Below are 13,910 nucleotides of genomic sequence, written 5' to 3' on the forward strand. Positions count from 1 at the left end.
ACATCTGGTTGATCCCAGGCCACAAATAGCACAGGAATGAAAATGCCTTCAACACCTTCCAGAACTGCCATACTGAAAGCTTAATTCCAAAATAGAGCTGACAAAAAATACTTGTCAGCATGATGCCACACGACAAAACTCAGCAAAGCATGATGCAACCGTGAGATATCCAGACATAACATATGGTGCAAAGATTGGAATTAGTGAAGACCGATCACCAAACTTAGATTGCAGAAGGCAAAAAATAAAATCAAACATTAGTGCCTTCAGCCAGATTTTTTCTTATTCTTGAAATGTCAAATTATAATCTTGGTGTCATTCAGCTGAATGCTCCAGAGTGGTGCAACCATGCAGGCAGATACAGTGCCAGTTGGTCATTATTTTATATTTCATGCTATTTTTATGCATATAAAAATGCTGGTATTTGGTGTCTGAAATGTGGAGCCCTGCTTTGCATGTCTTATTGCTAGAGCAGATCGTTAGGAACTTATTAGTGAACTGGCCTGATTCCTCGGGCGTGTTTATCATACTTAGCTAATGTGGCATGTGACCAGAACAGGAATAAACTTCACACCAGAGCCCTCCCATCCTGTCAGTTGTAAAAGTGTGGTATTTCATTAATTCTTAAAGAAGCAAGAGCAGGGAGAGGGAGAGTATGATGAAGGGTAGGTGAGAAAACCCCAGCTAAGAGCGAACTGCCCGGAAGATGGGAGACCATCGCTTGGCAGCACTGGCACGGAAGGAAATCCAGCAGGAAAAAAAAAAAATTTCAGGTCACTGAAAGATCTCGACTTCCAGGAAAATTTAAGTTGCTCCTTTATGAACCTGATCTGCTTTCTTTTCCCCTGCAGTCACTGCTGGGACTCGAGAGCAGGGAAAATCAGGCATAAAAAAATATTTCACTTCCATAGCAAAGTGGCTAAGAACGAATACCCAGGAATATGCTAATTTTTTGCCCGATCTAGTCACAGCTACCTTCAAGTCCCACTGTGAAAGTTCACATTTAATAAGGTGTGATTAACGAATACTCAAGAAAGCCAAAAATTGTATGTTATGAAATGAAGGGGAGATCTGGCAGGAAGGAAAATACAGGAGAAACCACAGATAGAATAATCCAAGTGACAGGGAAATTAGCGGATGCCTGGAAATTGGGACTCAGACTACATTTCTTTGTATGAGAGTTTCCTAAGCTTGCATACATACAGGGTTTCTTTTTTTTCTTTATTTCCCTTTATGGTAAAATTGAAAATTCAAGCTTGATATATTGAATTATAGCAGTATTGCTTTTATGATCTGTTTCCTAAACAGGCATTTCTGCCAATTTAATCTGCTGGTTAAAAGGCAAGCTTGAAGAAAACTCTTTGAGTTGTACGTGTACTTTGGCTTTGAACCTCCAGCCCTGACCACCGAACCCAGAGCCGGGAGGCAGCTACCTGTGATTCGGGGCGCGAGTTTTGCCACAGTGGGGAAATCCCACAGTCTTATCTCAGGAGATTTTAGCACGATCAAGTCACTTACTCAAATTAACTTAAAATCCCCTAGCACTCTCAACATAAGCACCCCTCAAACCCCAGCGCTGCCAGAAGAAAACCCTCACGGGTTGAGGTGGGAGCTTTCCCAACGCTACCAACCACCCAGCTGGATGCGCCAAATACGCTTGCCTGCATCCCTGCCTTCTCCTCACTGAACTTCTGCCCACGGTGTCTCAGTCCCTCCCTCTGACTTACTTTTCCTTAACATCATCAAGCCCAGCCCTTGCCTTGTTCCACTTCTCCACAACACTGCTGCTTCTCCGTCACTTCAGATTCCCTGATTTTTTGATGGACACTGCATTTGAGGCCCACTACCCCCTTCTTACGCCACATTTCCCTCCTCTTCAAGCTGTGCTCCATGGAGTACTTCTCCTCTTCTCAAAAAGAAGCCAACCACCTCCACTGCTTCTCATCCGGAGTTGCCTCCACCCACCGTTGCCCAAGGCTGGGCGATGTGCTCATCCCTCAGTCTTTGCCTGCTTTGCTCATCCCGTGCACACGGTGTTTGTTCAGCCCTGCTTGCGCTACCTGGGGCCTCCCCCCAGCCAGCACAGAGGTAGCCTGGCAGGGAATCATCCATATTGTATAAATTAATTTAGAAATGAGAAGATTTAAATACTTCATATTTTCATACGAATTTATATTATTACTAAAACGGCTATACTAGAGCTATTTAGTCTACCACATCCGTATCAAGAACTCGGTTTTGATCTAAGGCAACATGACAGCTTGAGCAAAGTTCTTTGTTCAGACACCACACAACATACCTTAGCAGCGCGCAGCATGCAGCTGTTAAAACACTAATTGAAATATGTTTTCAAATGTATCGGGTTTCCGAACATTTGCGGAAGAATTATTTTTTCTTTTCCCATGTGCAAAACCCAGTATTTCAGCCATTTAAAAGGAGTGCCTAATCCCTACAATGCATTAGTAGGCCATAAAATAAAGCTGAGGTAAGGTATTTTACACTGGGGACAGGGATAATTCTACAATCGTAGGTGGATGGGGGTAAGTCTACAAGTGTAGGTGGATGGGGAGAACTACAGGTGTAGGTGGATGGGGAGAACCTACAAGTGTAGGTGGATGGAGGGAACCTACAGGTGTAGGTTGATGGGGAGAACCTACAGGTGTAGGTGGATGGGGAGAACCTACAAGTGTAGGTGGATGGGGAGAACCTACAGGTGTAGGTGGATGGGGAGAACCTACAACTGTAGGTGGATGGGGAGAACCTACAGGTGTAGGTGGATGGGGAGAACCTACAGGTGTAGGTAGTCCTGGCTGCTTTATCAGCTATTTAGGTAACACACAGCAAGGGCATCGCCATGCAGTGTCGTAACATCGGTGGAGTGGATGGGTTGAAAGGAAGCAGATTTGAACATCCCACCCTCCAGGTTTTACCCATCTGAGATGACGTGTGTCATCCCTGGGGGATGGGCCTAGGAGGGAGGGACCCGAGGCAGCTCAAAGGAGGGCTCGCGAAACACTCGTGTGTCGTCAGGCCATGCCTGATGTAGGTGCCACATTTCGCAGTGAAACTAAATGATAAAGCTCTCTCCGGTATCTAAAGGAAATGTTTGGGCTGGTTTTTTTATTCCACCATCTGCAAAAAGCGGTTCCCACGGGGGCCTGCGCTCAATTTACAGAGGGGAAATTATAACTAATCTGTTTTCAAAGTCTCTAAAATTGCATTTCTGTTAAAACAAAACAACAACAACAAAAATCTCTAACAGTAAGTATCTCTCAATCTTCCTGGGCTACAAGTCTTTGACTGAAATGCTATGCGTTTCCCATTTGCAGTGGTGTAAAAGTCATAAGACATCAGATCATAAGCTGTCACTGGTCCCAGACTAAATATCACCCATCCTTTGCTTAAGGCAAGCGGGTCTTTTTTCTATGGGAGGGGGGCAAACAGGAATCCCACTCTTTGGAGGAAAGAAGGAAACATTTTTGTGACAGTTTGTTTTTATTTTTTAAAGGCAGTTCTTTTGAAGCTGCTTGGGGGGTTGGATGTTAGATGTAGTCCCGGTGGAGATGCATTAGTGGCCAGAGCACAGCGAAGCGGTCAAAGGTGCAAAATAAATGCAATTTATATATAATTGCCCAAGCTGCACCTGTTCCGTTTTGAATAGGAGACCTTGTCTACAGAACAAATTTCACAAGCGCTGAATGTATCCTTCTTTTTTTATTTGAGTGTAAAATGGGGAATTCTAAACTTGTATCAGAGTAAAGCAAGAAAAAATAACCTTTAAATAGCATGTAAATTTTTTATGAATCAAGCTCTAAATAAAGAAAACTCCTGAGCTGGGAATTCAAAATACTAGCCAGATTTGCTACCAGGCTCAAGAACAATATTTAGTTTACAGAATCAATCTGGAAATAAAACTAGTGCTTGCATCAGCATGAAAGCTACAAAAATAAAAAAGAGGTCTTAATAAAATATACAGTGGAAAAGGAAAGGATGAAAGCACTAGCACAGCTATGAGGCCCTCGACAGCCCACACAAGTAATAAAATAGAATATGATGTAATATAGAACAACAATGAAAGGATTTAAAATTTCTAGGTAGGATTCTGAAAAACTGTTTCCAGCTTTTGTTGCAGAGCAGGCACGCTGCAAGTTTCCTTGCGAAGCTACGATAAAGCTGGTGTGTAGCAGACATGGGCGTTGACGACGGCAGAACAAACGTTAACCTTCACCTTACTCTTGAATCAGCCCAACGCAGCGTTGATAACCAAGGGGGCCTGAATTGCTACCCAGGAGCCAGGATTTCTCTTTTTTCTAGGTGCTCCATTTCGCTTGCTCTCTCCCTCCCTTACCCACTGCTGCTTTCCCTCCTTATCTGCAATGCAAAGATTTTTTTGCTCACCAAAAGGCACCGATGCTTTGCCATGAAGGCAACCATCTTCTTTGCCTTTAGTAAGCAAAGCGTCTCGAACCCTATGCTAAGCGGTTTAGAGAAATCTGAGATTAGACACATGCAGTATCTGCTCAACTAATTTCAGCCTGACTAAAGTTAGGATGGGTTCGTTTTCCCGTCTCCACAGAAAAATAAAGTGAGCACTGGATTCCTGTGCTACCCGCCATGCTCTGCACCCTAATTACAGTGCTATACCCTCTGGTCTTAAGGAAATACCGTCTTGTGAAGCTCAAACTCTAAAATGCACATATAACTTCTCTTAAAATTAAATGGCATCCCAAAACTAACTTGGCAGAATTTGGTCCTGTAGCAACCAGTGGCCTCTACACTAAATTTCAGATCCGCCAGAACTAATGCAATTCACTCACTGCAGTAATGCAGTAGATTTTCCTTCTCCGCAGAAAGCTAGAAGCTATTGCAAAATGCCACTAATACTGTGTAAATTAAAAAATATGGATTGTGAAATTTGGGCAGCTTCTTCTACTGTGCTTAAGCTGTGGCAGGCACGGCGTACAGAGGTAATCTCAGAGCTCCTTGATCTGCGGCCACATGGTCCTACCAAAAATTCTTGGGTTGACGCAAAGAACCAGCCAAATCCTATTCTTCTTCTTGCCCTGGCAGGGAAACTCAGTTTCACCGCAATACCTACCACATTCCTGTTTCCTCCTTCACAACGGTTGGTGTAAGCGCATGATTAAGACGGCTCATGTAGTTTTACCGATCAGTGTTATTTTTTGCTCCAGGTAACTTCTCTGGGGTAAATCTTTAGGGGTTGCAAAGCAGGAACATGGCCTCTCTCTGACTCTTTTAATCCTCGTTCTAGCATTGGTTGCAATAGGTATATGGACCACAAGAAGTGGGGACAAATAAAAATCTGATTGTTCAAATGTCAGAAAAAAGACCTAAAAAAGCACAGAGATTTCTTTACATAGGAAAAAGGACACCAGTATAAACAACATCCACTATTTGTGCTTCTCCAGGAAAGACAGGAAGTGTTCCAATTCCTCCTAAAATATGTTTTTAATGAAGTTAACAACGGATCGAGATCAGCTGGTCAGAAAAGAGCAACACACTCAGAAAAGCACCTTTTTCTCTCTTTTTACGTTTCAAGAAGTTGATTGAAAAATCTGGGCCTACTCTTACGATGACCCCCGAATGCAGAAGATGATGTTACTTTTGGTTCGGTTCCTTCCACAGAACACAGGCTGCGGTTTCGCATCTATGTTATCAACGCAATTACAAGCTTTTTCCAAAACTAACAAATTAATTTGAAATTCCCTTCAGATGCGTGCTAAGCCATTAGCCAAAGTCCCAGTGCAGTGTGCCTCCTGAAGGCTGTGAATGAGTTATGGAGGCTAGCCCAGCCAAGGTCTTCAAAGCTCCCAACCACCTCTATCTAACGTTAGCATGATGCGCCGAGGCTCCATCAAAGCAAACACGTCCTTAATAATACTTCACACTTTATATAACAAGTTCCATCGCAGGATTTCAGCCTGCATGAATTAAGATTTACACCACCCCGAAGAGGCGGGCTGGTATCGTTTCCCTCTATTTCAGAGATGGGCAAAGGTGAGAGAAAGATGAAGCAATTTGCTGAAATTCGCAGAGGAAGTCTGCGGCAAGGCAGAAAAGAGCGCGGTGCGCTCAGCCTCAGCGCCTGTGCCTGTGCCACAAGACCATCCTTCCTGCCTCTAAATGCCACGCTCGAGCTTGATGATGTGCTGTAGTTCTAGTGTATTAAATATGACACCACATACATGTTCTGGATCATAAGGCTGAGTCCCATAAAATTGATGGACGTAGAGTTGAGAAGCCGAAAGGGACAGGGCAAAGAAGAAGCAGAAAAGTCTCTATGCCGCAGATGTGTTGTATTTTCCTAGGCAGTAGGTTCCTGTGCTACTTAAGGACCAGAACATATTTTTGCTTTTACAAATGCAGTTTATTTTGCAAATCAAGGTGATTGCACACATTTCAGCTTGTCAAATTTTCAGCCTTTTCAACCATATGTCTGTCGACCTTATGGACTACCAACTTTATGGGATTCAACCATATGTCCAGATCCCGATATATATGAAGACCAGTTCTAACATAAGAGCTTTACGGTAGTAGTGTAGTAAACCATAATGTTTGCAGATGGCTGTAATAAAATCATTCAGGAGAGGAAAGGTGCAGGGACGTAAAGCCTTCAAAGCTTCTTCTACTGAATAAACAATTTGATCTGAATAATGTAGTGTGAAGCACATGCCACCAATGAGCTGGCTAATCTAGTCCAAAATGGTGCTTTTAATTTTCTTTCCTAATCCCACATGTATTTTAACTTCCTTTTTTATTTTCCTGTGTGGGATTAGCTTAAGATTTGGAAGAAAAGCATAAGAAGGAAAAATAACAAAGAGGTTTTTTTTAAAGGCCCAGTCCACTTCTGAATTGTAAATTTTTCATATGTGAAATGCCAAATGGTTATGTGCGGCCTGGAAGATGTATTAATAGAGAGGTATAAGTTTTTTACTGTCACATGGTGAGATTGAAGGATGATGTGACTTGCTTCATTTCCTGAAGTGGGACTCAGCTTTCAAAGTTAAGGAAAGTTTCCTCCTGAGTAAGCTTTTTCTAACTCTAGGAAGTTGGAGTTTGGTTTATGTCCTGCTGCACAATAATTCACATGAAAATTCACATTCCCTTTGTCTAACATAACTTGATATCTCTATTATTTGGGGAGCTCTGGTCCTGTTTTCCCCTAACTGAAATGTGCAGAGCCGATGCGTCCCCCTTGGAGAGCTCCCCACCTCCGGGCTCATGCCTGTCCTGGCTGACAGCGGGGAAGAGAGCACTGCCTGCAACGGGAACCACGGCCAGCATAGGTGTGACGGAGGGTCTTTTTCAAACCAAACTATTTTTTAAGCTGACAATCGGTGGTGAGCTTTGGCAAGCTTCCTTGAACTAGACAAAAATCAGTTCCTGCTTGGGAAAGGAGGAAACGTTCTCTCAGCATTAACTGAGAAGTGAAAAAATGAAATGCAACCTGCCTGCACTGCTGGCGTGCAAAATCACAGTGAGAGCAACCCCTGTGAGCTGTTGACTTTCAGATAATTCAGCCAGAGCCAGCTCTTGCGCTGCTAACGTCAGTGGAAGTTTTTTTACTGGATTTAACGGTACGGTGTCAGATAGTGTCTAAGAAACAAGAAATACACTGTCACTCTTCCTTCCCGTGCCAGACTTTGTGTTGACCAAGTTGCAGTTCTTTCTGAGGGCTAGGGCCTGCCTTATTTGAAGGGAGCTTGTCCTGCAAGGTGCTGAGCGCCACTATTGCCACCACGCTCAGCATGACATGAGCTCAACTAGCACCTGCCAAGATTCACCCCATCACATCCAACAGTCCTTCTGCAAGCAGTAACCATTTAAAAAAAATTCAAAATAAGTTGAACTGAGAAAAAGATATTATTTCTTCCCTGTCGAAAGCATCAGCATCTGCTGAGCCATTCATTGCACAAGTGTACTCATGAAAGACCTCGGCGTGCGCGGCCACCCTACCTGTGTGCTCATATTTGTGTCGCAGCAGGGAACTGCTCTTCTGGAATGTCTTGTCACATAAGTCACACGCGTACATGCCGCTTTCTGTCTTCTTGATCTTCTTTCGGGACAGACAGGAGTCGGAGTCCGTCATGTCATCAAGGCCGGACATGTAGTCTGGGGTTCCATCAAGCAATTCTCCCTGTGAGGGAACCACCCGTCAGCAACACCCACTTCTACCACCGCTCCTTCCCATGGAGGAACCAACCACCCCAGAAAAGTTAAAATAAATTCTGCTCTAGGATGGTGGTCTCTCTTATCTTAGGAACTTATTGGTAATGAAACCACAGCTGATGGGAACTCTGGAAGTAATGAGGAACCTGCTATTTCTCTGCCTTGAACCAGCTTTCTGGTTTTGAGCACTCTGCGATAACATGATTTACACAAGTGGACGGTATTTATCATATTGGCACTAAGTATTTTTGAGGAGTGGAAAATGCAAAGGGGAGGCTCTTCATGGATGGGAAGAACTATTGTAATATTATACAGGGATGAGTGTAAGCACAGCTAAGAAATTGTTCCTTTCAAAACACTGAAACTTGGATATATTCTGTATCTGTAGAAAGGTTTTAATTGAATTTTATATTTAGGTACAAATGTTATTATTATGCAATCCATTTAAATGTATGTCTCCCGACTAAAGGCCTCAAGCTATATTTTTATATTTAATTTTGTAATTTGAAATAGGGAATATTAATAACACTTTTTATCAATGTTCTATCTATGTTAAAACAGCCTTCAGCATTAAGCAATAATGAATGTGGATCAGTAAATTATTAAATTTCTTGATATTTATTTTGTCTTGATCCAAAGAGAGTGCAAACTTGCATGATAACGTACATTTCCATTTGCTATCACACAGTTCGGTTTTCTTAGACTAGGTTTGCACTAATTAATATTAGAGAAGATTAAATAGGCTTAAATACATTTACAAAGAGGGCAGATGTACTGTAAATTGGAATAGTGGAACAGCTGTTATGGAGGTGCAGTGCTATTTATGCTCCTATTGTGCAAAGAGGGATTACAGCCTGTAATGTAAAACCATACCTGATTTTCACATTTGAAACTATAAAACATTTACTGGTCAGTAAAATTACTAATAGACCATAATAGGGCATAGGGGAACATGCGCAAATGTAAAAAAAAATTATTAATCTATAATCAGTTAATCTCATTTAAGTAAACTCTGTACATTGTATCTGAATACACCCAGCAAAAAGCTATAAAAGTACGTGACTTCTGTAGAGCAGCCCTTTGCTGTAGGCACGCAAGCGGCGAAACCTTTTACTCCTCATGCATTGACTCTGGGGCGACCTGAGAAAAGGATTAAAGGTTGTACCCAGGCATGAAGAAGTGCTGACCCAGATTACGTGTCCAGGGAAAGACTTTGTCTGCGATTAAGCGCCCTAGCTGCTACCTCTCCAAATAATTTCATCTAATCTCCCTTTTTTTCCAAAGCTGTTCCAGATGACTGGCAGGATTAGAGGACTGGTAGTCTGGGAAGGGCAGTAGGTGGGCTGAAGGAAGGAGCTATGGTGGAGCAACACGTCAACATTTCTCATCCCCCAGACATTCATGAGAAGAGGGAACGCCTTTCCCATGCACGGTGGGTGACCAATCTCCCAAAAAACATGAGGAAGGAAGTTTTGAGGGCTTTCAATGGCACAGAGCTGCTACAAGGCCATGCGGACCGCTGCTTAGAGGGCTACAGCTTTGCATCCAAGCGTGGGGGTGATTCCCAAGCGGTCTCCCACTGCTCCTTTTCCCCCGGGTGAAATGTAGTTATGCCCCGCAGAGATCAGTTTCCCTATTTTTTTTCTGCAGGATAGGATTTTTCATGGACACTATTATTATTATTTAGATACAATTCTAATAAGAAATGACTGAGCTCTTAACGGAATAAAACCATAAGCATTATGCCTATTCAAAGGTGTTGATACTGCTTCTGAATCCAAGTAGAGGTACTCTTAAGGTAATCGCAGTTTCTTTTCCTATTCCATTGCATTTTTGCAAGTTCAGACTAAAGTAAACTCTGCTGATTTTTTGGAAATGTTGACTATAGCTTTGGGCTTTTTCTTCTGTAAGAGACATACCACAAAATACTAAACTCTATCCTTTCAAAAGAAAACAATTGCAACAATTTACCTGAAATCCTTGTTTCCGCTGGTACTTTCTCCTTTGCTGCATATCGGCAAAAGTAGCTGCTCCAGTTGGGTAAGTATAGGCCATATGTGGTAGGAAGCTCATCTGATCTAGTCCTGGGTATGGTCGCAGCCCAGGAATACTGGTCTGGACTGGTGGCATAAAAGTGGCTGGGGGAAATGCGCTCTGTGGTGGAAGTGTTGTGTATAAAGGTTTGGCACTAAATGGGTTCATACCAAATACTGGGTTAGTGCTTTTATCCAGATTATTTGAATTAGAAAACTCCTTCTTGATAAAAGTCAAGTTCAGTGGCTCATCTGAGTTTTCAGATGATGAAGAAACACTGTTGTGTTCTAAATTTACACTATTAGATTTTGTTTTGTTCTTTGTGGCTATAATACTTTTGGGTTCCTTCATTTGTTTTGGTAAAGACAAGTCCAAAGGCTCAGCCTGAAGTTCCTCAGAAGAGAAACTGTTTGGAGTGTAAGAACTACTGTGGGAGTTTTTAGAAGATGTGGAAGAAAGATTTAAAGGAGAAGGAGTATTGCTCCTAGAGTGGTCCAATTTATCAACTGGTTTAATATTGGTAAAATGAGGAGGTTTTGTTAGCCTGAGAGGAGTATCACAATTAGTAACACTGTTATGGAGTTCAGCTATAGATGGTGAAGTTATAGAGTCCACAGGCTTTATTGGAGATCTGGCTGACAAAGAGTCTTTAGTGGGAGTGTTGTTGGTGGCAGCCAGCGCCACCTTGGCACTGGCCCTTTCCAGTGATGGTGACCTGGAACTTGAATACTGGTAGACTTTTCTTTGTTCAAACCATTCCTTCACAAATTCCTGAGGAAGGCCAACAGCAATGGAAATTTTCAGTAGTTCATCAGAGTTGGGTTCCATATTCATAGCATAATATGCTTTAAGTACAGACATGTGGTCCTTGTATGGGTTGATGGGGCTAGTCATTCCTTTCTCAGAAAGTACTGATGACAGCAAGAGGGTTTGCTTATCAAACACTCCAGGTTTGTTGGGAACCATGTTCTCGTGAGGCTGAAGGACTGCCTTGATTTCTTCATTCATTTTACACAGGTAACGCTCATGCTGATGCAACGGAATGGGACCCGGAAAGCTTTCTTTGCAGAACTGGCATGAAAATGGAGTGGATACGTTATGGTTCTCTATCATCTTGTCTTCAGTTACCAGGTCTATTAGGGTTCGCAGCTTCTCTTTTTTAATGTTATTGAGCTGCCTCCTCGAGTCTGTGGTTAAGCTCTGGAGGCAAGCTTTGGCTTCATTGACTTTCTCTAATGTATAGTCAATAATACTTTTAGTGGCACCATTATGACTTACTACTGGAAGACCCACGGGGGGAATATTGGGGGAGGTAACTCCTTGTTCCTCGGCTTGAGAGCATGAATCCTTCATATGGTAAACCTTCAACTTGGAGATCTCTTCAGCCTTGCAGTCCATTTTCTGCCTGGAAACCGTGTTGTCCACAATCTGTAGGACCTTCTGCACCTCACTTAAATTACTGCCTACTGCAGGAAACCCAAGCAATGGTGCTTCCATCCCTACACCTAAGTGCTGCATTGGACTTTGAGCAGAAGCATGAACTCCTAAGGGGCTGGTTGCTCCAAGTCCACCATTCATAAAAGGACTAGTTGCACTAAACCCATGTGAGGCCATAAGAACCTTATATTCATTGAAATCTAGTGGTTCTGTTTTAATTTTCAGTAGGCCTGTTTGTTCAGACATACTAAGTGGTTTGCCATTCTCCAGCTTGTTTCTCAGCTGTGTAATGGCTGAATTAGTAGGAGAGGAAGATACAGAATTAGGAGAAGAACCCGTCTTGATATTGTTTCTCATTCTGCCATTTACAGAGATTAAACCAATACACTTCTTGCTGCTGATGTGCGAGCTGTAGGAGCCAGAATGGGAGAAACGTTTCTTGCAGTTTGGACACTCATACGGTTTTTCACCTACAATGATAATTAAAACCAAATGTTATTTATCGTTGTTGCTGCTATCATTGCAAGCGATCACATTTGATACGCAACTGATTGTCTGCGTATCCACCAACTAACAACAAGGAAAGTATCAATTCGATGAATATGGCCACACACCACCACTGCTTTACCCTCCTCTTTTTGTGGGTCTTGAGGACAGTTTGGACCCATGGTCTCCAGCCAGCAGCAGCCACCAAGGTGTGAGATTGGCTCCAGACTGACCATTGAAAGTCACAGGTAAGCGCCCTGTGGCGAAGGGAGTCAAGTCAAATCCAGACTGTTAAAATTTGATTTGTTTCTTCTTTTTTTTTTCTTAAAAAAAAAAAAAAAAAAAAAGAAATTTTCACTGGAAATGAGCACGGTATGAGAAACTGAGTCCTGATGTTATCATTTCGTGTGCCGAGCGCTGCGTCAAGCAGGAGAGCCAAAACGCACAAGTCGTTCAATTGGAGATGCTTTGCGCTTACTCGTTATCTGAGAATACGAGCTGTATTTCACTTGGGGGGACTTTTTGTTATGGAAAATATAACGGACTCTTCAGGGTCCGACTGCACAGAAATGAGTGAACGCTTCTGAACTCAAACTGCCGAACACTCTGTATTATTTGCAGGAAGCTTTACTATTTCCAAATCCTTCAGCAAGACCGTATTAACAGCATGATAAATGAGGATGACTCAGATATCACTTATGAAATACCTTAGTAGCTCCAAGAAGCCAGAAGCAGAACTGTGTAAATTTTAAGCAGTCTTTAAAACTCAGCTAATTAAACAAAATGCAAATGAGCACACCAGCACCTCCGCTACTCACCACTGTGAATTCGCAGGTGTTCCTTCAGATGGTGTTTATATTTGAAGGCCTTGCCACACTCAGTGCATTTGAACTTGCGATTGCCGGCTCCTTGGGTCAGCATTTGGTGCTGGGAGAAAAAGAAAAAAAAAAAAAAGATACCAGCATGAATTTTATGCAAGAGAAACCATGAATTTCTAGCTTAAAAACAAAAACAAAATTAATGTGGCTCTGAATTTATCAAGCGGACCAAAAGGTCTGCATGTACATTTATTTGTCTCATCAGTGTTGCAATAAAAATCAAAATGTTGGCAGTAAACCGAAACAAATGAGAAAGTACTTTCACATGAGCATTCGATATTTGCTTTAGAATTATTTCCTAAGTCTCTCATCAGAAATGTGTTGCTTTAAGGTATCTTACGATGAGAGAAACTGTTTTATAAGAAGATTTGTGGCTCTTAATATTCCTAGCAGATTCTGAACATGTGGGACTCCGCTTGTTTAAAAATTCTGTTTACTGTGTGTGTTGGAAAGACAGAAACACTGTCGTCAGTGGCATTTCGTGTAAGATTTAATTCATTATCAAGCAGAATAGACTGCATCTTCGGCATGAGCTGCTGCTGGAAATGTTTTTTAAAATCACAGAGCAGCAGGGAAGACTTGAGCTACCTTTCGTGCCATGTTTTCCCCCGGTGCTCTTCTAAGGGGCGAGGGAAAGTTGAAAGTTAAAAGTGGCGTAAAGATACAATCAAAGGCAGCCGACGTTTTTGCAACAAGCTAGAAAAGCCCCATGACTTTGGATTTGGAGGGGGGGGGTGGAATTTAAAATAATTATTAATATTTATGATAGTGCAGCCAACCACTCTGGATGCTCAAGGTAGGAGGTCGGCCTTCTGCAGGCGGCCACGACACAAAAGCCTATTGCCGGAGCGGGGCGGAGGGGGGGAAAGGGGAAAAAAGAAGAAA

General features: G+C 42.4%; 1 protein-coding gene across 1 annotated transcript in view; it reads right to left on the reverse strand.

Annotated features, from left to right (window-relative positions):
• The window catches only part of ZEB2 (zinc finger E-box binding homeobox 2), a gene marked incomplete at its 5' end in the record, with an annotated part of 18,743 nt that overhangs the window by 2,954 nt on the left and 1,879 nt on the right, over positions 1 to 13,910 (reverse strand). Inside the window, 3 exons of the mRNA XM_010284742.1 lie at positions 7,978 to 8,158; positions 10,162 to 12,131; positions 12,966 to 13,074. Of these exons, the coding sequence (XP_010283044.1) occupies positions 7,978 to 8,158; positions 10,162 to 12,131; positions 12,966 to 13,074 (2,260 nt within the window). The remainder of the gene's footprint in view (positions 1 to 7,977; positions 8,159 to 10,161; positions 12,132 to 12,965; positions 13,075 to 13,910) is intronic.

Source organism: Phaethon lepturus, unplaced genomic scaffold (assembly GCF_000687285.1).
Source record: "Phaethon lepturus isolate BGI_N335 unplaced genomic scaffold, ASM68728v1 scaffold47613, whole genome shotgun sequence".
NCBI lineage: Eukaryota > Metazoa > Chordata > Aves > Phaethontiformes > Phaethontidae > Phaethon > Phaethon lepturus.